This window comes from Phyllostomus hastatus, unplaced genomic scaffold (assembly GCF_019186645.2).
Source record: "Phyllostomus hastatus isolate PE091 unplaced genomic scaffold, TTU_PhHast_1.1 phas_contig_209, whole genome shotgun sequence".
Taxonomy (NCBI): Eukaryota; Metazoa; Chordata; class Mammalia; order Chiroptera; family Phyllostomidae; genus Phyllostomus; species Phyllostomus hastatus.
In genome coordinates this window covers 10,118,100-10,141,657 of record NW_025333735.1, presented here as the reverse complement: position 1 = coordinate 10,141,657, position 23,558 = coordinate 10,118,100, and the positions used below count along the sequence as shown (strand labels likewise).

The 23,558-nt window shown below is 38.3% G+C and overlaps 1 protein-coding gene across 2 annotated transcripts in view; it reads left to right on the top strand.

The window, feature by feature from the left end:
- Window positions 1-458: 458 nt before the first annotated feature.
- The window catches only part of AK5 (adenylate kinase 5), a 207,089-nt gene continuing 183,989 nt past the window's right edge, over window positions 459-23,558 (top strand). Inside the window, exons 1-5 of one of the 2 annotated variants that reach the window (XM_045835572.1) lie at window positions 459-988; window positions 5,372-5,558; window positions 14,846-14,941; window positions 18,956-19,125; window positions 19,235-19,348. In XM_045835572.1, the coding sequence (XP_045691528.1) occupies window positions 929-988; window positions 5,372-5,558; window positions 14,846-14,941; window positions 18,956-19,125; window positions 19,235-19,348 (627 nt within the window). In that variant the 5' untranslated portion in view covers window positions 459-928. Of the gene's footprint in view, window positions 989-5,371; window positions 5,559-14,773; window positions 14,942-18,955; window positions 19,126-19,234; window positions 19,349-23,558 lie in introns of both variants that reach the window. The other variant, XM_045835571.1, reaches the window with a different exon arrangement.

The window sequence follows — 23,558 nt, the reverse complement described above, 5'->3', positions numbered from 1 at the left end:
CTGTTAACGAAGATTTCAGGCTACTCTAAGGCCTTATACTGAAATCTGTAAGGATTTGTGACACCAACGGGTAAAAAAAAAAAAATTCGAAACCAGCTAGCAAAACTTTCCTGAAGGATAGAAATACTCAAGATCTAAAACTTATCTTAAGGATATGGATTCCACACCTCGATGTCCTCCTTCCCTCCTTATTCCCACTTCCTATTATGAAAGATCGTGATCTTACGAATAAACAGTAAACTATGCGACAATTAGGTTTCTTCCCGGGAGTTCCTTAGGGACGCATGAGTAACTGGGGGTGTGGGTGGGATGTGCGGAGGTGTATGTGGAGACGAAGGTAAGGAGGAAAGGTCGCAGGTCCCTAGAGCCCCCGACGCTTCCTTTGGTCACTAGGTCCCAGGCTGCTGCCTCCCCGGGAGGCCCTGGGGGGTGTGACTGGGAGCCCGTAGAGTGCGCTGGTGCCCACCCCCGCACCCCGTCCGCCCGTGCAGCCTGGCTGACCGCAGCGGCAGACTGGGCTCCGGCAGGCGCAGAGCGCCGCGTGCTGAGCGGTAGAGGCGGGCGGGCTGCTGCCGTGCCGTGCCGCCGCCACTCTGTCCTCCCTCCTCCACTCCTTCCACCCCTCCCCTGGCAGCCACGCTGCCTTCGAGTCCTGGAAACCGCTACTCCAAGCGCGCAGCCCCGGTGCGGGGCCAGAACCTAGGCGGAGGCGGAGGGAGCGCAGAGACCACAGCCCCAGCAGAGAGGCGGAGGGGTCCCTGGCCTGGAAGGGCAGGGCTGCGCCTGTGCTTGCGCCTGAGAACGGCGGCTGCACCTTGCTCGGCGCAAACCCCGCCACCCTCAGCGCGGAGCCGCCGTCCCAGCCCAGGTAGCCGCAGCCCGGAAGCCTCCCCTCCGGCGCCCAAGCACAAGCCACGGCCGCACAGCCATGAACACCAACGATGCCAAGGAATATCTGGCCCGTAGGGAAATCCCGCTGCTTTTTGAGGTAAGGGGCTAAGACTGGCAGAGGGACGGAGGATGGGGAGGATCGTGGAGGATCGGGGAGTGCATCTCGGAGGTTCGGCGTGAGGAAGCCGCACCCTGTCCCACCTTGCGGACATGGGGCATGGAAGTGAAGGGACTGGCAGAAGCGAGCCCTCCCGCTCGCCCGGAGGGTAGCCGCCCTTCCTAGGAGTTGCCGGGTCCTTCCTCGTCCTTTGGCTGGGCTCAGAAGCCCGCATCTCCCAGATCAAGTTTCAGTCTTCCAGCGGGTTTGGAAGCAAGCTGCACTGCTCGGAAGTGGGCACCCTGGGTGGGCTACAGGCGGTGGCCGGTAGTTCTCTCTGGAGGTGAGGGCCAGGCCAGGTGGGGACGCTGGCGCCCAGCAGCGAGGCAGGTCTCGAAACTGAGGGGTACCGAGCCCTAGCTTCCGTGCGTCGAGGGGTCGGGGTCCCCACAGTGAAGGGAGGAGTGGACGAGAGCAGCTCTCGCCGGGGACAGCTTGGAGGAGAAGGATGAAGATGCAAAAACAAATCCAAACCCATGTGGTGCCGCGCTACCTCCAGGGTGGCAGGCAGCCAGCGCTGCTCTGCGCTTTCGGCGAATGAACTCCTGAGCACGTTTTTCCGTCTCCTTGGAAGGGAGGGTTCTCTTCGTTGCCTCCCCGGCTGCAGCTTTCGCCAGCCCTCTCCAACCCCTCTGGGAACACTAGTCGGAGAGGGGCTGCGAGGCGGGCGTGTCTCCTGTTGCTGTGTCTTCAGACCGCATCACAGCAGCTTCTGCACCAGGGGCCGGGAGGCAGCGGGGGTGGGGATACTTGGAGAATGTGGAAGGGGAGCCTGGAGGAACTAGAGGAACCTTGGTTACTTCTAAACCGCCGTCTTTGTTGAGGATCGTTTTGCTTCCTTTTCCTTCTCTCTCTCTCCGTATTTGAATTTTAAAAATTTGCTTGGGTAAAAAAAAAAAAAAGGAAGAAAAAGAATGGAACTGAGCCAAGCTTCATAGCGCGAGTCCTGAAAGGAGAAATCCATTCACTGCAAACCTTGCCCCGCCCCACCCCCATTTCTGAATGATGATAACTGTAGACTGATAGAGTTAACTAAAGGTCCTGAGTTGCCCTTTTTACTGTTTGGAGGGGTTCCTTCTATTAAAAGACATTTTTAAAACACCACTTGGGAAAATAATTTTGCTTCTGTTCTCCAAATTATTTAAAGTAGGCCGCCATAATTACAGATCTTCATTTTTTTGTTCACCTCTGTAAGCCACCGTTGTTAGATCCATCTGAAGCCAAGATTTCCAGGTGAACCGTCCGCTTAACACAAGCCTGGTATGTGAAGCTCAAAACCTAGCGAGTGTGTTGCTCTTGCCTGAAAATAACCCGAAGGTGTTGTGTAAGGACACGTGTTGGGGATATGTAGGCTTCTGGTTAAGAATTTTACTTTTTCTTTTTCTTTTATTTTCAAAAAGTAAATAAGGAAAAGAAGAGTTTAAGGTATTTGTCATAAATACTACTACTGAGATCAATTTCATTCCAACACTTCTAAAAGAATAAATAGAAACATCTGCAAGAGACTCACCTGATTGTAAAGTGCTCTTTATAAGTAAATGTGGGTATTGCTTTTCCTCCGTGGTGGGCGGTAACCACAGAGAATTTTGATAGTTTGTTCATGTAAATCTACATTTGGTATGCAAATAAGTAATGGCAGGGTTTTGTTGTTGTTCAGGTGCTATGCTTTCCTTTCCTTGTCTTTTCTGCATATGAATGAGACATTCTAAAGTAGCTCACACTGAGAAAAGGAGGAAGCTCACTTACGAGAAATGCAGTAATACCATGTACTTAAATGGAGCCCTGGACAATGGAAGACGAAAGAAGACTGCTGGTGACCTCCAAAGGCCTCCAGCAAAAAGAATCTGTGCTGTGCACAGCAGTGGCAAAAGTAAAACCTGGCCCTCCTCCATGTGATGAGTGTGGACAGCAAAACCACATGCTTTAAGTTTCCAAAAATGAATTTCCTGTCTTAAAAACTACAGTATAGCCCTGGCTAGTGTGGCCCCGTGGATTGTGCTCTGGCCTGGAAAACAAAGGGTCACAGGTTCAATTGCCAGTCAGGGCATATGCCTGGGTTGTGGATCAGGTCCCCAGTAAGAGGGTGTTCTAGAGGCAACCACACACTGATGTTTCTCTCCCATTCTTTCTCCCTCCCTTCCCCTCTCTCTAAAACTAAATAAATAAAATGTTTTAAAAAACCTACAGTATAGATATACAGAGTTTTTAGGTATCAAGTTTAACAATTAGGTATTTATGAAACAATTAACTCAAAGAGACTGAACAATATTATTTGCTGGTTATCTTGGACCTGTGATGGTGGCTGGCTACTATACAAAAGGATTTAAATTATCCATGAAGGAGTAAAACTCTTCCTCCCCATTCTAAAATCAATACCCTGTGGGGAATCAGTTTTGTTTAAAGAGGCTGGAAATGTATATTTCCCACTAAAAACAATAATAACAATAAAACTTCATTGAGTAAATTTACCCATTTTAGGCCATAATAAGGATAAAAAAATAATAGACCAAATCTCAAATGATTCATATTGTAGTTGGATTATGCATGGGGCACAGATAATCTGGCATTTTGTTTTCATCCCATATCATATTTTTGTAAGATATAGAGAAAGGAGTATATGGGTTTTTGAATCATAAACATTGAGTTGGAATCCTGGGCCTGTGATTCCTAGGTGAAGAACCTTGATAACTTACTAACCTCTCTGAATCATGATTTCCTAATCTGTAAAACAGGGATAATAATGCTGCATAGGGTTGGTTGAGAGTGCTTTGGGTGAGCTAATGCATGCAGAAACACAGAGTAAGCACTGTCTCAGAATTCACTATGTTAACATAGAGGAGTGGGAGAATTTAAATACAATGTGTATGTGTGTATGTGTGTATGTGTGTAGAGCGGATTTTAACACACAGACTGGAGGTGGATGCCCAAATTAGTTTTTTCCCTCCATCTGCCATTGAACTTTTTTGATTGAACACTATAGCCCACACTATTTAGGATTTTGGAGAACAAATGTATCTAGTTAGGATTTCTTACCATTTTGAGCAAGTTGCACAAGAATAATTTGACAGTAAAACACTGCACTTAGGAAAGGTGTCAGCTTTTCAAAGTGTGTATGTTTTGTGCCATTAATAATGTACCTTGGTGATAATAATCTCAAGTTCTTTTTCCATGAAGTACTCTAAAGGAAAATATTTTGCACCAGTCCAGTTCCCAGGAGTCAGCATTTCCCCATTTGTAGCATTTTTAGAAACTAGTACATGTGATACATCAGACACCAGGAACAGAAAAAGCAATACAGGACTGTGCTTTTTCTCCCCACTCTGTAACCTCAGCGGATCTTACAGTGACATTATATATCAAATAACATTTTTTTAAGATTTTATTTATTTTCAGATAGGGAAGGGAGGGAGAAAGAGAGAGAGAGAAAGAAACATCAGTGTGCGGTTGCTGGGGGTTATGGCCTGCAAACAAGGCATGTACCCTGGCTGGGAATCAAACCTGCAACACTTTGGTTCGCAGCCCGCGCTCAATCCACTGAGCTATGCCAGCCAGGGTCAAATAACATTTTTATTTTAGTCTCAGACTTTATGTTTTGAATGAAATGTTTTCCCTAATTTGAAAACTATTCAATATACACCTACCATGTGCCAGGGAAAGAGTCAGGGGTTGGAGATTGAAAACTAAATCAGACCTACACTGTGTTGTAAAAGGTTTATAGTTTAAATGAGGAGACTGACATGTAAACCAATGATTTTAGTGTAAACGACAGGTAAGATTTTTTTCTGAGTATCATGGGAACACAGAAGAATAATTCTACAAGCCAACCTGGACTCGGGATATTTCCTTATATTGATAATAATATTAACTAAAACAGCATTTACTGAGCACTTCGTATGGGCCAAGCACTTAATATGTATTTTACAAATATTAAATTTTTAGTCCTTAAAAACCCTCTGAGGTAGGTATTACTTCCATTTGACACAGGAAGAAACTGAGGCTTAGAGACTTTAAGGATGGGTAAGAATGAGATCAATAATGACTGGACCATTGTTACACACTGCACTTTACCTCATTTGATGGAACTGGTCTGTTTTTAAAATGATTCACTTACCCAAATTGTTTAAAAAGCAAAAATACTGAGCCGAGAACTAATTGGTTAAAAATGTAAGGGGTTATCTTAGTAAATTAGATCATAATTACAGCTCTAATTGTTAAAAGACAAATGCAAAGAACAAAAATAATAGAGAATTTAGAAATGGGACATAGAATATTTTAACAGAGGTGGTTTTAAAATGTATGTGGGCACATTTTGTTGTGTTTCAGAGCCTTTTGAATGGACTGATGTGTTCTAAGCCTGAAGACCCAGTAGAGTACTTGGAAAGTTGTTTACAGAAAGTAAAGGAACTAGGCGGCTGTGACAAGGTGAAATGGGATACATTTGTCAGCCCTGAAAAGAAGACCTTACCTCCGCTCAATGGAGGACAGTCACGGAGATCCTTTCTAAGAAGTGGTAATGTATATGCAGAGTAATAGTTTATGGTTGTAGCATTTCTCCTTAAAACATACCAGATAGACTGTAGGCAATGATTTAATTCATTAGGTTTCTAAACGCCTGGAAGGAGATCTGGCCCAGAGACTTGATTCTTCTCTTTCTGCTACTAATTCTAATCACCTCTATGGTTAGCAAACAAAATTACATACTATTGTCCAGCAATTCACTATAAATGAAATTTTATATCACTGACTTCATTATTTTGTGAATTGAATTGCCCTTGCAAACTATGAATAGTTCTTAAAATTGCAAATAAGACATTTGCAAATAAATGAGTAGATGACAGACAAAATTGATAAGTTATTGCTAGCTAGGAAGAGATTTCATTATTAATACGGTTCCAAATTCAGAGTTGATATTAATGCATCAGCATAAATGCATGTAAAGTTTAGACTGTTTAATTCAACAAGGATTTCTTAAGCAGCTACTGAATGAAATACATTAGATTAGACACTTGGGTGCTATAAAAGAAGCAGAAGACATGAACACATTTAACAATTTTAGGAATAGTGTGAAACTAAGAACTACAATTTCTTAGAGGAGATTCATGGTATTGTGATAGCTTTCTGAAATATGCACTTATCAAAATTAGTGGTACAGCATCAGCCAACCAGTCTTTAAGCTCTGGATAAAATTGTGAAGTATAGTATTACATGCAAAATGGAGTTAGTTCTAATTAGGGGAAACTAAATTAATTCTTTCCCACTAGCCAAGGTCATTATATTTTCCAAATTTAGAGCATTCTCAAAAATTGTACTATGAAAAGTTTCAGCTATAAACACAGAATTTGAAGTGGAGATCAATCTATTTGCTGGAAGTACAAGGGGAAATAAATCTTACTTTATCTTATTTAGTCATGACCCACTTAGATTTTATCTGAATGCTGTGTAGGAAAAAGTCAAATGTGTTAATTTTTAAGAAACACAAGCAGAGAGGGAAAACAGAAACAACCTTTGCTTGAAAACATCTCCAGGGAGGAGATGGTTCCTTCCCTGTCCATGCAGGAGTCATCACTAGGTGATTTGGGATTGGGTGCTCAAGAGAGCACCTTTAGCCAATCACTGCTGCACCATACCACCAAGCACATTACTGCTTCAGTGAACAGGATATTTTCATGGGTCTAAAGAGTTCATATACATTTCCAGAATGGCCAACTTACTTCCCAGGGTGTTGTCATACTGTTAGAATCTGTCTCAGTGTTAAATACCTACCCCATGCCCTAGCTAAATCAAATGAGACAAATATAGTTAACTGCTTTCTAAACCTTAAGCACTAACAAATGTCAGGTATTACTGGATTCAGTCTAGGAAATTTTTATGTTATAAATTTCAATCTAAAAGGATATGATATTCTCTTAGTTGAAAAGCCACTCTCAGACGGATTATATAAAGTGACAGTTTTGCAATACAATGAAATCTATCTCCATTTTATACTGTTACTTGGGTTGATTATACATAGAAGCCAGGCAGGCCAGTGTGTGACAGAGAATGGTATGAACTGTGGTCAAACCAGACGGCAGAACTGGAGAGAACAATCATTGCCTAAAGGCAAGAACAAATTTTGGGACAACGTTAAGCTGAACAAAACACATCTAGGGGGCTCTGTTGGGCCCATAGATGGTTAGCTTTTAACTCCTGATCTGGCAGGAGAAGCTAAAACATGAATGGAAAATGTAGGTTTCACTTTCATTAGAATTAAAATTGCTTATAAATTTTAGTCTCCATACCTGTTAATAAGTCACCAGAATTCCCACCAGAGACCTTTAATTAATCATCATATAGAACCTTCCTATGTACTATGGTGACAAGAATGTTGTATCACACTGTCCTTTTTTTAGAATGTATGCTAAAAGACAATGATTTGTCATGTAATAATAAAATTTTATTTAATGAAATGCTTTACACATTTGTGCTTTGAAGCTTTGAGCTATAATTTAGGGAATAGGTTTTAAACTCAACAAAATTGCTAGATTCACAGTAATTTAAAGCATTATGGTTATTTCTAGGAATAAAAAAGTGATTCATGCATTCTTGGTAAACCTTTGACATAGCTATGCTGATATGTAGTTATAATGAAAAAATATTCAAAGAAATAAACATTTTAATCATTTAAGGCCCAGGGTTGTCCAACCTACTACCCACAGGCCACATGTGGCCTAGCATGGTTGTGAATGCGGCCCAATACAAAATCATAAATTGACTTAAAACCTTTTTTTGCTCATCAGTTTCCATTAGTTTAATGTGGGACCCAAGACACCTCTTCTTATTCCAGTGTGGCCCAGAGACACCAAAATGTTGGACACCCCTGAAAACAAATTACTTTTCTAAGTAAAAATATGATAAAAAGCAAGGATAAATTCGGCTGACAGTTCTTTAAAACACTTTACTATAAATGTGAGATGAGTGTCTATTTTTTTGCTCTATGTGTACAATTGAACAAGTAATTGCTTGTGAATAAGAGTTCTACTCACCTAGCTTCAAACATACATAGAACTTCTCTTCTGGACTCGTCATCTTGTGCTCAACATGTCCAAAACCAAACAAGCAAACATACCATATTTGCTTCAAAACCAACACTTTCTTCTCCTTTTCTTATTTCCATGAAGTCAGTGAGTCAGCTGAGCAATAAAATAACCATTTATTGAGTGCTTTGTGTCAGACACTCTTTTAGGACTGTGCATGTGGTCACCAAGAAAGAAAAACATGGCACCTTTCCCCATGGAGTTTACAGTCTAGCAATGAAGTCAGGCATTAAAAATATAATTAGAGGCACAATAGGTGCTACAGGAAATGTCATACATTATAGAACTAACCGTATTAACAGGAGGAGGATTCCAGTCTAGGCTGGGATTCAGGACAGACTTCCTGGAAGAAGTGACATGCTGATAGAGACAGTAAGCCAAGTGGGTGTTAGCTAGACAAGGATGGATGAGACTGAAGTATACTAGGGAACAGACAGAGAAGTTCCTGATGCAGAGAAGAGGCTCCGATGCAGACCAGAATGAGAGAAGCTCAGTATTTCTAGAACAGGGAAAAGAGGGCAGAAAGATACTATATGAAGTACAATGTGTTCCTTACTCTTTTAGACTTGAAACCTGGTAATTGTTTTTGAACTGTCACCTCCTTTCGTTTCTCTTGTCCCAATTCTAACCGTGCCCTTCACACCCAGCCATTCACTTCCATTTCCTGTACTACCCCTCTAATCTAATCCTTAACTTCTCACCTGTAGAGTATTTTAACAACCTCTTAGATGCTATTATTTCTGTGACTAGTCTCTCCCTACTCAAATCCATTTTAACCACCACCAGAGTAATTTTCCTAAAAATTTTTCATATTTCATCATGTCACTTTTCTACACCCTCCCCCAAATCCCTCACTGCTTTATATCAGATTAAAGCTAAACACCTTTAATCTGGTATTCAAAGCCCTCCACATTTTAGCAACATTCTACTTACCCATCCTCTGGTTTTTTCCCCACGGGAAACCATCTGTTTCAACAAGGCTGTTCTCTTTATAATTAATTCAACAAATACTGGACACCGACATTATGCTAAACACAGTTCTAGATCCCAGGGATACAGAGCTCCAGCTAGGTAAGGTCCCTGCTGTCCTGGAACATACATTCCAGTGGGGAGAAGACAATGAATGAGTAAGAGACGTCTCAGATGGAGAAGTGGTAGGTGCTGTGTGGAGCATTATTAGTGATATCCTCAAAATTAACTGGGTGGCCTGCCTAGATTAAAATGTCAGTAAAGTCATCTTTATAGGAGGTGACATTTAAGCTGAGATTTGAATGGCAAGAATAAATCAGCCATGGGACCAACAGAGAAAGAACATTTTAGGCAATGACTTGTGGGGACAAGTGTGAGAGCAGGCAGACATGCAAGAGTCTATTATTGTAGTTCAGGTAAATGATGGTGGCTTAGAGGAGGGTAGTGGTAGTAGATGTGGATTTGGAGTGTGTTTTGGAGCTAAAATCAATGGGAGTATTCTTTGGATAGGGTTGGATCCCGGATAGCAGAGGAATAAGTGGAAGCTACACTAACCTCCTCCCAAGACCAATCTGGAATTACAAATAAATTGTAGAAAAATCATCCAGAATAACCAACTTAACACTTGCTGGACAGAAGCCTTCTAACCAGACAGACAAAAGAAACCACTTCACGACAACATGACTGGTAGGGAGTGCAGAAGAGATGGGAGAGACTGGCTGGGCTTCCATGAGCAGCAGCTGAAGTGCTGGAGGGATATTTAAGTGGCCACAAGGTTCCCCCTGAAAAATATGGGGTCCAAAAGGTTCAGAGATTAAGAAGCATAATTGGTAGGTACAAAATAGGCAGGGGGATGTGAAGAATAGTATAAGAAATGGAGAAGCCAAAGGACTTATATGCACAACCCATTGACATGAACTAAGGGGTGGATTGCTGAAGGGAAGGGGGTACTGGGCAGAGGAGGACAAAGGGGAAAAAATTGGGACAGCCGTAATAGCAATAATCAATAAAATATACTTTAAAAAAGAAGAAACTCAATAAAATTATCTAACTTCACTCTTAAAGGAACTTGAGAAAGAAAAACAAAGCCCAAAGTGAGTAGAAGGAAGGAAATAATGAAGATTAGAGCAGAAATAAATGAAATAGAGTCTAAAAGATATACAAAAAATCAATGAACCCAAGAGCCGGTTCTTTGTAAGATAAACGAGATTGACATACATTTAACCACACCCATCAAGAAAAAAAGAGAAAGGACCCAAATAAATAAAATCAGAAATGAAAAAGGAGATGTAACAACTAACACCAAAGGAATACAAAGTATTAGAAAATATTATGAACAACTGTATGCCAGCAAACTCGATGACCTAAATGAACTGGATACATTCCTAAAACATACAATCTTCCAAATTAATCATGAAGAATCAGAGAGTCTGAATAGACAGATTACACCTAATGAAATTCAGTTATCAACAAACTCCCAACAAACAAAAGCCCAGGACCAGATAGCTTCACAGGTGAATTTTACCAAATATTCTGAAGAAGTAACACCTCTCCTTCTCAAACTATTTCATAAAATTCAAGAGGAGGGAAGTCTCCCAAACTCATTTTATGAGGCCAACATTATCCTAACTCCAAAATGAGATAAAGACACTACAAAGAAAGAAAATTATAGACCAATATCACTGATGAACATAGATACTTAAATCCTCAACAAATTAGCAAACCGAATACAATAATGCATCAGAAAGATCATACACCATGATCAAGTGGGATTTATTCTGGGAATGCAAGTTTGGCACAATATTTGTAAGTCAATAAATATGATTCACCACATAAACAAAATGAAGTATAAAAATCACATGATCATATCAATAGATGCAGAAAAAGCTTTTGATAAAATCCGGTACCCATTTATGATCAAAGCTCTCAGCAAAGTGGGAATAGAGAGAACATACTTAAGCATAATAAAGACCATATATGACAAAGCCACTGCCAGGATCATACTCAATGTGCAAAAACTACAAGCATTCCCTTGAAGACTGGGAACAAGACAGGGATGTCTGCTTTCACCTTTCTTATTCATAATAGTACTGGAAGTCCTAGCCATAGCAATCAGGCAAAAAGAAGAAATAAAAGGCATCAAAATTGGAAAGGAAGAAGTAAACCTGTCTTTATTTGTAGATGACATGATACTGTACAGAGAGAACCCCAAAGATTCCACCAATAAACTACTAGATCCAATAAACGAATTCAGCCAAGTAGCAGAATGCAAAATTAATATCCAGAAATCAGTTGCATTTATATGCCAATAACGAGCTAACGGAAAGGGAAATTAAGTAAACAATCCCATTCACAATTGCTTCAAAAGGAATAAAATACCTAGGAATAAGCCTAACCAAGGAGGTAAAACACCTGTACTCAGAAAATTATAAGACACTGAGGAAAGAAACTGAAGAAGATACAAATAAATGGAAACACATACTGTGTTCATGGATAGGAAGAATTAATGTCAATAAAATGTCCATACAACCCAAAGCAATCTATAGATTCAATGCAATTTTTATCAAGATTCTAATGACATATTTCACAGAACTAGGAGAAATCTTTCAAAAATTTATATGGAACCACAAAAGGCCTGGCAAAGCTGCAGTGATCCTGAGAAAGAAGAACAAAGTTGGAGGAATCGTGCTACCTAATATCAAACTATACAACAAGGCCACAATCAAAACACCTTGGTACTGGCATAAAAACAGACACATAGATCAACGGAACAGAATAGAGAGACCAGAAATAAACCAACACCTTTATAGTCAATTAATATTAAACAGAGGAAGCAAGCACATACAGTGGGCTAAAGATAGTTTGTTCAATAAATGGTGTTGGGAAAATTGGACAGATACATGCAGAAAAATGAAACTAGACCACCTGCTTCATCACACACAAGAATAAACTAAAAATGGATCAAAGACTTAAATGTTAGACCCAAAATCATAAAAATCCTAAAAGAAAACATAGGCAGCAAAATTTCAGACATTGCTCATAGAAATTTATTGGATGTATCTCCCCAGGCAAGGGAAACAAAGAAAAAATAAACAAATGGAACTTGATCAAACTAAAAGTCTTTTGTAAAATGAAGGAAATCATAAAAAAATAAACAGACAACCCACAGAATGGGAGAACATATTTGCCAATACATCAGATAAGGGGTTAATATCCAAAATTTACAAAGTGCTTACAAAACTTAACACCAAAAAATCAAACAATCCAATTAAAATTGGGCAAAGGAGCTAAATAGACATGTCTCCAAAGAGGACATGCAGATGGCCAACAGACATGAAAAGATGCTCAATGTCACTAATCATCAGAGAAATGCAATTTAAAACTACAATGAGATGCCATCTCACACCTGTGAGAATGGCTGTCATCAATAAATCAACAAGTGCTGGCAAGGATGTGGAGAAAAGGGAACCCTTTTGCACTGTTGGTGGGACTGCAGATTGGTGCAGCCACTGTGGAAAGCAGTATGGAGATACCTCAAAAAATTAAAAATGGATCTGCCTTTTGACCCAGCTCTCCCACTTCTGGGAATATATCCAAAGGAAACCAAAACACTTATTTGAAAGAACATAAGCACTGCTATGTTCATTGCAGTGTTATTTACAATCACCAAGATATGGAAGCAACCCAAGTGCCCATCAATAGATGTGATATAAAACAACTGTGGGACATTTACACAGTGAAATACTACTCAGCCGTAAAGAAAAGAAGAAGAAAATTGTACCCTTTGCAACAGTATGGATGGACCTGGAGAACATTGTGTTAAGTGAACTAAGCCAGTTAGAGAAAGACAAATACCATATGATTCCATTTATATGTGGAATCTAACAAACAGGACTAAAAAGGAAAATGGAGTCAGACTCATAAATGAGAACAGATGACAGCTAGTGAGGGGGGCAGTTAGGGGGTGGAGGGATTGAGCAAAAATGTAAAAAACTCATGGACACGAACAACAGTGTGGTGAATGCTCGGGGAGAGAGGGGTGTAAGGAGGCTAAATAGTAATGGAAATAACATACAATAAAGATTAAATTTTTTTAAAAAGTCAATGGGAGTAGATGTGAAGAATGAGGGAAAAAGTAATCAAGGATAATGCCTAGTATTGGCCTGTGTTGGGTGAAATAATTCAATTGCAAGGCAGAACAGGATACTGTCATCAGTGCCTTCCCTGACAGCCCTTCCCAGAATTTCCCCAGAAGGAATATCCACTGTTACCTGCAGACTACTCCATTCTTTTTGTGGAACTTAAGGGAGTCCAGTAGGACAGTAGTCAGTGACCTCATTTGTCATATAAACAAAGAATGGGAATTTCTACCTGATCAACCCTCTGGAAGGAGGTATAAATCACATCACACTAAAATCCAGCAGTCCCCTCATGGAAGGCCAGGTGTCCTTCTGTCTCCTTTGTGCAGGTGTCTTTGGGTAATTAGGGCTTCTCTGTGCCTCCTAGAACACTGACACATGGGGTGAGGAAGGAGGGAGCCAAAATTATATGTATAGACAATTGGTTAAGATCATCTGCCTGACTTGGACTTCCCAGCTCTCTCTGGTGGTCCTTTTGAATATTTCATTTGTATTTCTGACTCTGAGTCTTTGGGTTTTGTTTCTACCAACTGAGATATACTTGTCTTTCAAAGTTCAGGCCATGCCTCTTTTGCAAGTCCTTTCCTACCACTCCAACCCAAATGGATCTACCCATTCATTGAACTTCTGCCATTGTAGATATAATCTTAAATCTTCAGTCTCATTTATAAATCAAGGAAGTTAATGATAATCAATATTGGGAAAGTAAAATTCTCTGATATTGAAAGATATTCTAAATATCAGTAGAAATTCAATATCAGTAGAAATTGTTTGCTACCATTTTACCTGTCTTATAACAGTGCCCTAAGTTTTTGTGTACTATGCCACCAAGCCATTCCACTGGACTACATTAGAATGCCTGGATCATAGTGATTGTGTGTCTATATTTATTAAATAAATGAAATATATTATGCATAAGCATTGACTCCTTGGGGAGCTACATGTGGTTGTGAAAGTTGTGATGGGTGTGCATTACACAAGTCCAGGGAGTGTCATTTGCAGAGACCAGGATGTATAAAAATGACCAAGCAAGACTAGGCAGTACTTAAGAAGGTTCCTTCAGGCCAAGGGTGGCAAACCATGACCCATGGGCCAACTCTGGCCCACTGCCTGTTTTTATAAATAAGGTTTTATTGGAACATAAGTACATCCATTTGTTTACACAGAATGTGACAAAAGTAGGTTTACAGCTGTAAGTATGTACAACACGAAGCTTGCTCTTGGATTATTAATTATTAATTATTTTTCATACAAACAATGTCAACCTACTTCTGCCCTACCCTGTATATTGTCTATGACAATAGACATTCCCACTACTGTGGCCAAGTTGAGTCTAAGACTGCGTGTTCCTCAAAGCCCAAACTATGGACTACCTGACCCATTAAAGAAAGGTTTGCTGACCACTTATGAGGTGGGGTCTTCCTCAAGCTGAAAAAAATCAAACTCATTTAGTTTTTAAATGTTTTCTACTAATTGAGTAAGTGCAAGAAAGTTTCGTTCTGCTATTATTTTTTCCATTTCAAAGTTATCTTACTTTTTTGCAGTAATGCCTGAAAATTCAAATTTTCCATATCGGCGGTATGATCGACTCCCTCCAATCCATCAATTCTCCATAGAGAGTGACACGGACCTCTCCGAGACTGCAGAGTTAATTGAGGAGTACGAGGTTTTCGATCCTACTAGACCTCGACCAAAAATCATTCTTGTCATAGGTATGAGGACAGAAAGCAAAATTCTCATACTATCTGTACCTTCATTTATATATTTACATTTCAAAAACTTGTGTCAATTATGTATCACATTTGCAAATACATAGTGGATAAAAAATTACAATAGAAACAAAAGCTCAAGAAATAAGTAGATGGAAATATTTTAGCATAATTTTCAATTAAACAGAAGTTGTTATAATTGTACCATCTAATGCTATTGTACTTTCATAGAATCCATTAGAGTGTCATGTTTCTATATAATGAATTGAAAGTAAGTGCTAACCCCTTCAAAAAATTTTTGTCTTGTGGTTTTGTCTAATTTTTAACATAGATAACTGAATTTATTAGAAATTTTCTCAACATGATATGTTTTTTCCCTTTAACTCAACAAATTTAATATTTATTCAATATTAACTTTAGAGGGAACAATAATAATCATAATAAGTTAGTAAAGACTCATAAATGAATCTTCCTTATGGCAAACTGGCAACTACAATAAAATGTAAGTTTTGATGTTACTAGAAAAGCATATCTCAAAGAGTAGTGTTTTACACAGCACATAACATGAGATTTAATAAAAAATTAAAGATAATGGTTAATTTTTTAACTGCCACTATGAATCTTATGTTGAATATAGAGATATCAGTCTGATGGCATTTCATGAAGAATAGATATTGAAAATGTTTTAAGTATTTTTTCCAGAATGCATTTTTTGACCACTCTTGCAAATTTTAATTTCCTCAAAATCTATAAAAAAATATGAAAAGACCTGTGAACATGAAATATATGTAGCTATTGTCTCACTTTCCAGTTTGACTAGGCCTACACAGAGATTACTGAAAGCAAAAATCAAATGGAAATACTCAAAGCTATTCTAGCCAGAAAGTGTTAAGAGAGGGCAAAATGTATATAGCCTTTGTGCAAAGAACTGCTCCTAGAAACTCTAACGATCATGGCAACTAGGAAAGAAGCATGCAAATAAACATAGCAAGCTATAACAAGAATTTAAGTTCACCAGAGTAGGAAGAGTGACATTTGTATATCCTAAGTGTGATTAAAATGGAATTGCAAACGTATTTAACCCTGAATTGTTTAAAATAATATGATAGAAAGGAAATAGAGAAATCAACTTTCCAAAAGTCAAAATATTTATATAGTGTATGGAGTCCCTCATGTCATAAACTTCTCTCTATTCTTAAAATTGGAATTTGCATGAGTGTATTTAAAATTTTGAGATCCTTAATTGTAAGACAAAGAAATGCTTTATTAGAAGAGTGACAGAATATTTGGAAATTATTTTACCATTTATAATGAAATGATTATTAATGGAATGAACAAAGGAGGCTTGATTGACCATAAAAAAAGTGTAATACCAAATTGCTTTCGTGTAAAACAGTCCATAGGCAAATGTTTTGTGAGTGGGAATTTTATATAAAAATTATTAAAATATTTCAGTAAACCAAGATCTTTGGAGAAGACATAAATGCTCAAATCTCCTCCACCTAAGAGTTTTTTTTTTAGTCAGTAAAATCAACTTGCATTCCAAGGGTGTGATTTTTGGTTTTAGACTGGCATGCTATGTTGCAACATTTTATGTATTACAAGACTAATATACCAATGATTATAAATAACTTTTAGAAGACTGAGATAAAAAAAGAAAGGAAAACCCAGAAGTTAGGTCATTTTAAAAAAATGGAGCCATTTTATGACTTTCGAGGAATTATAAAATAATTGTTCCTGAACCTTATAAATTTTTACTTTCCAACCTGGAAAACTGGTGGGGGAGGTATAGATACTTACATGTTGTTACATCCAAATAAACAAAATTTCCCTTCTGAAGATACAGAACTTTTTTTTAAGGAACCATTCTTGGTACAGATATTAATCTCTCTTATGTTAATGTCATCATAAAATCTAAGAGTTAGATGGATCCTAATATTTATAAGTATTAGAGATAAACAAATAGAACAAAATTTAAGCTCACTCTGAGTTCAGAGAGAAGAAAGTAAAATTAATTTTTAAGAATAAATAAGTAGCGCTGGCTGGTGTGGCTCAGTGGTTGATTGCTGGCCTGCAAATAAAAGGGTTGTTGGTTCAATTCCCAGTCAGGGCACGTGCCTGGGTTGTGGTCCAGGTCCCCAGTAGGAGGCGAGCAAGAAGCAACCATACATCGATGTTTCTCTCCCCCTCTTTCTCCCTCCCTTCTCCCCTCTAAAAAATAAATAAATAAAATATTTTAAAAAATAAATAAGTAGCCAAATTCATCCAATAAATTAATGCTATTCTCTGTCAATAATACCAATCAATTTTTTGTTGTTGTCTGCTATTGCTTCTATTAGTTGACAAAAAACCTATTTTTTTCTCTGAAATGCTATAACTTTCTTAGTGTTTAATTTTTTTAATTCAGTGGACTTTATAATAGTTTGATGGTTTGTGAGATTAAGGGTGAAAATACAGCTTAGAAAAAGTAACTTATTTTTCAGGGATTAAATCAGTTTAAACTTTTTGATGGAGTGATCATATAATTTTTTTTCTTCAAGCCAATCCATAATTTGCCCATAGGTTAATAGGCTAAAAGCAGCTATTTAGAACCAAAACTAACTTCTGATTTTCAAAGTAATTAATTTAATCTGGTAATAGTACATAACATTAAATTACTAGGATAGAATTTAGAGGTTCTTAGAAAGAGAATGATCAAAAATGTAAACAAATCCCTATCCTAAATTGAATAAAGAAATAAAAAAGGTAAAAGCCAGATATTGTTAGGTACATTATCTGGGATTGAGGTTAAGAAATGGATCTCATTATATTAGTTGATTTTAGATCCCTGCACATTACATTTTTAGTGAGGAAATAAGCCCTGGCTGACTAATTCTACCCAGTTGGAACCCTCCTTGTAAAAAACAGAACAAAACACCTGTTTTTTACTTACATTATTTGCAACAAGAATAAAAAATTTCCCAAATAATTATATATAAAATTACTTACATGCAAAAACACTTAGCATTTTGAATTAGTAGGTAGAACTTCAACTCACTTTTCTATTGAATTTTTATTTTCAACATTGCTTAATACATTACAATTATATTTCAGTGAGTATTACCAAAGCATTTTATTAGACATCAACATTTAATGAGATTTTGTTTACAGTCAGTAATTTATGCTCAAGTATTTGAAAACATTTCATTTTGATAATTATCAGCAAATAAATCAGAGTGGACTGGTTGCTCTGTGCTTTATTTTGAAATTAGTTCAGACTTTAGATTCCTATTCATTTAGGTTATTTAGAAATATAAATTAACTAAAATAATCTAATATGATTTGGATGTAAAATCTGAGCCCTATATTTATAATTATTTTAGTACTTATGTTTTTAAAAATAAATAACTACCAATGATTAGTATTGAGTTACATTGCAAAGTCTTGATTATTTCACTGTAATGTATCACAACATCAAAATTATCATGAGTTTTGTAAAATTGTTCTACCTGAAGGATCTATTTTATTCATTCTGAATATTTACTGCGTAAAAATTCCTTTGAACTTAAAGGAGATAAGGCAAGGACATGCATGAACAGAAAAAGTTCAAAAAATTTAGATAAGTCATGCCAATATTGATCTGCCTTTGTCAAAAATAATTGTTGTATTTCACTATATTGCACACTAACTCTGCTGACATGAAACATGTGTCTGTTACTTCATTGTCCTTTGTATGACGTAGTTGTTTATGAGGAAAATGTGAGTGTTTACATAGAAAACTAGTGAAGGTTTTTTTCAACTGCAAGGAAAAGCTGTCTCTTTTGTCTAATGTAGTTGATCACGACAGTTCTCTGCTCTCCTTGGTTAATCTACACTTGCTCTGCATTCAGGAGTCGGGTTGGGAATGTCACAAGTGGGACAGTTACCCGCCCTTGTGCTGTTGGTCTAGAAGCTGCATCTCAAGATGAAGGTAGTTGTTGTATAAAAGGGAGCCTCTTTGTATGAGAAGCTCACAGTTTTGCCTATTTCAAATGCTAGGTGGTCCAGGAAGTGGAAAGGGTACTCAGAGTTTGAAAATCGCAGAGCGCTATGGATTTCAATACATTTCAGTGGGAGAATTATTAAGAAAGAAGATCCATAGTGCCAGCAGCAACAGGAAATGGAGTCTTATTGCCAAAATAATTACAACTGGAGAATTAGCCCCACAGGTACTGCTCTGTAATTTGCTTTTTTAAAAAAATAATTCTGTAGTTTTTATACCAGTTGTGAGTATACTAAGTTTAACTGTGGTTTTTCATCTTATTTTCTTTACAAAAGGAAACAACAATTACAGAGATAAAACAAAAATTGATGCAGATTCCTGATGAAGAGGGCATTGTTATTGATGGGTTTCCAAGAGATGTTGCCCAGGCTCTGTCTTTTGAGGACCAAGTAAGAATGTCTCCTTATATTTTATTTTATTTATTTTCAAATTTATTTATTTTTAGAGAGAGGGGAAGGGAAGGAGAAAAGGAGAGAAACATCAATGTGTGGTTGCCTTTCGAGTGCCCCTTACTGGGGGTCTGGCCTGCAACCCAGGCCTGTGCCCTGACTGGGAATCGAACCAGTGACCCTTTGTTTCACAGGCCCACACTCAATCAGGGCTCCTTATATTTTAAATGACCTACTTTTTACTTAAAACTTTGAGCTTTTTAAAGAAAGATTTCTTGGAAGACCTGCTGTTACTTGGAATGAGTTCTGGTCTGAAAACAGGCAAGGACTTCAGTAGGAGGTGGCAAAAGGTCATTTCCTTGGCACACAAGCTTAAAAACTCAAGACAGTCTCTGCTAAAAAGAAAAGACCAAAACTAATAATAGAATTATTTTTATTAAAAACTCTAATCTCCTTAACCTTTATTTCAAATCCCTAAAATTGTATTTTTAATACTATTTAATTACTAAAAACAAGCTTTATTTACTACTGCCCAGGGATATAAAATATCACTTGTATTTGCATTGTTACCAATTAAAGAAGCCCCCCTTACTTGGGTTGTGAAATAATAAACTGCCTCACTATAACAAAGTAGGGTTCAGGTTACCAAGATTTACTCAAAATTGAGTAGATTATGCCTGCTGTGTACCTAACACATCTATTTTAAAGGGAAATAAATCAATGAAAACACTTTCCATATCTACTTAACCTTTGAAAAGCTAGTATAACTAATTTTTTATTTGAAATATTTAATTAGAAAATATTGTATGGTTATAAAAATTTTAAGTACTGGTATAAATAGTGAAATTTCATTAATATCTTTCTTCCATTCCACTGACCCTCCTCTCCTGATAAAAACACTATTAAGCTGTTTATATATATTCCAGGCCTTTTTTCTGTGCATTGCACGCTTATATAACCATGTGCACATATGTACACATATTCACATACAAATGCATTTTTAATCTTTGTAGTTATTTCCACACTGTCCTGCAAAGTCTTTCCAAGTCTTTCCAAAGACTTTCCAAGTCTTTCCCATCAACATTGATTGAGAGACTTTGTGTCTTCCAGATATAATTTTTATTTTTAACCAGATATAGTTCATATTTAAAATTTTTGTCAACCTAATATGTAAGAAATGGTATTTCATTTTTCAAATTTACATGTCTTGAGTTACTACTTAGGTTATGTATATTTTCAGATACTTAGTGCCCATTCGTATTTCTTTCTTTTATGAATTACTGGCTTTCCTTTGTATTTCTACAGACTTGTTTATCTTTTTTGTACTTACTTAAAGAAGCATTTAACATATTACAGATATTGTATCAGAGAGGATTAAGTCAAATAAGATGTAAATTTATTCCCATATGAGAGAAGTGTGGAGTTACGGAGTTTAAGGCCAGAAGGTAGCCTCATAAAGCCTTTCTTTGAGTCTTCCATATCACTGTATTGGGACACCTATTGTGCTGTAGCATCTCTCTCCCCTCCTCAGGTTTCCTCCTCCCACAGTTAGTCCAGAACCTCTGGTGCTTACTCAGTTTAAAGGCTTGGCTCTGATTGCTCTCCCCTTGAAGAGAGAATACTAGAAAAATATGTTGTTTTGTTGCTATTGTTGCCACATGGCATGGCTATTGAAAATGCTATGGCAGCCATTCCCTATGATTCTTGGCTACTGGTGGAGGCATGCCAGCCCGGCGGACAGGCATTCCTGTCCAAATCTGGTCCCCACCCCATGTATTGAGTGAGATACACTTGGCGAGCACAGGAATAAAACACTATTTGATTCTCTCTGTTGCCTTTCAAACGTTCTATATTGTGGCTCCCTCTCCTCCTCTGCATAATGGCTGAGGGAGAGCCCATCACTTTTCTTATTTAAAAACATTAACAGATGATCTCATTTTCAGGTATGAAAAAGCCCATTCCCCAATTATGTCCCAAAAAAGCTGGGGGAAAATTAATTAAAAAAAAAAAAAGCTCTGTTTAACCTAAATCAAGACTTTAATGTCTCATTCAATTTAATATATCTCTGCTATCCTCAGCTTGGGCCTGGTTCAAGCTCAGAAACCTAAAGTGACATCTCAGAATCCTGAAATTCTTCCTGATGTAGCCTATAATGGAGCAGGTAGGAGAAAAGAGGCTGAAAATATATAACTCTTCAGGAACTCTCTCTGGATCCCTGATCAATCTCTGCTTCTCTGATACAGCCAGGACACAGTGATGGGCCAAGAGTCACAAAAGTGGTTTGGGGACCCCCGTTGGCAAGATCTATAGGATCATCTGGTATCTCTCTTTAGAATGTGCAGTCACTTGATTTGCTATCCTCAGCTATACTGTGGGTCTGGAGAAGATCGATTTAACATCTTCTTAAGTTGGCATCATGGCAGCCTAAAGGTTCTTGGTCACTGTGGGCAGTACCATGATACCTGAGGTCAATGCCTCCATTGCTGACTGCAGGAGTTCGGAGGGTAGGGAAGCAAAGCTGAAGTGTTTATGTAAAGCTAAGTGTTAGGGTCCCACAAGGTCTGTGCAGTTAAGCTCCTGGGGTATTGTTTCTTTCTGGCACCATTTCTGACACCAAATGTGTGCGATGTCCCACACCAATTCTCCGGTTCTCCAGCACCAACCAGGTGCCCAAGAACTGACTTCAACCCTGACACTATTCAGAGTTTGCACAGGCCCCACAGGTCCCACAAGACTGCCCCCACTTCAGACATCATTCACCAGTCTCGGGGGCCACCCACACTTCTGCCCAACCAGCTATGAATTCAGGGATTCCCACAGCGCCCTCTTCAGTTTCAATAACTCGGTAGAACAATACACAGAACTCGGGGAAAACACTCATATTTATCAGTTTATTATAAAGGATGCAAGTCAGGAACAGCCCCAGTCTCATACCTTGTCCCTCACAACTCTGCCATTTGCCTGTTCCTTATTTGATGTGCAGTTCAGTTCTCCCTATTCGGTCCCAGTTCAACTCCTCATACTCAGCCACCTATAAACTAAACACCAACTTGTCTTCCCTTCCTGCCATCAATAAACAGGAAAAGAACAAGACCAGGAAGAGTGAAATAAAGGCTCCTGTTGGAAAAAGGGAAGTTTGGCAATATACAGGATGGGCAAAAATAGGTTGACGGTTTTGAGTACATGAAACAAAGTGTTTATTCTTCTATAATTACTTATTAATCATTGTATTATTTTCCATACAGACAACTATAAGCCTACTTTTCCCCCACCCTGTACATAGTAGTCACTGAGCCAAAGCAAATAACAAATGGTGTGAGGCAGGGATGGCAGAGCGTCCTTGCCTGGGCCGTGGAGTGATTTCCGGGGCCAGTCCATTAGCAACTCCTGCTTCTCTCTCATGGAGTAACTCTGTCTATTCTCCTCTGAGGCCCCTGGCCCTTCGAGAAGTTTTTCCTGTCACCCGTTGTCCTGCATAGCCCCATCAAAGTGGCGTGTTGGTGATTGTACTCCTTGGGAGCTATTTTTTGAAAAAATATAAGGTTTTGGTTACTTGGGTAAAACCATTTCCTCAAAAATATGGTAGGCGTCTTCTCTTTTGTGTCCACTTAGTTCCATAGGTAACTACACCTGAAGTTCTTTCTTGGATATAGTAGTGAAACCACTTTCTTTCTTTGTTTTCTCATTTTGATAGCAGTTACCTTGAGGCCACATTAAAAAAAAAAAACATAGTCTGGGTTTTAACTCAGGGCTGGTTCATTTTTTTTTTTTTGGAAGTCGAAGAGAGTTTAATGGGAGTCCTTTGAGCAATAATAGCTTTGTCTCTTTTGTTTGGCGGTACATAAGCAGTTTGCATTTTCAGCCTTTCTTTATTCTTTATCTGCTTATAAATGGTCAATTTTTTCTTGAGTTTACCTATAGTAATATGCTGTTAAATGCAACAGAGAACAGTCGACACAAACTAACATTCTAGCTCTTTCGAACCACTTCTTCGCTAGCTATGGGCTCCATAGGAACATCACCTGCCTTCCAAGTTATCACAAGTAGTAGTTGTACTGAATATTTTGCAGTGATGTAACAAGGGTTATCCACTTTCTTGCCTAAAATGTATGAGCCCTTACTACTCACGCAAACTAATGCCACATATTTTAGTTTTATATATAGTAATGTCCCACTTGTATGACTATTGTTTATATATATATATATATAT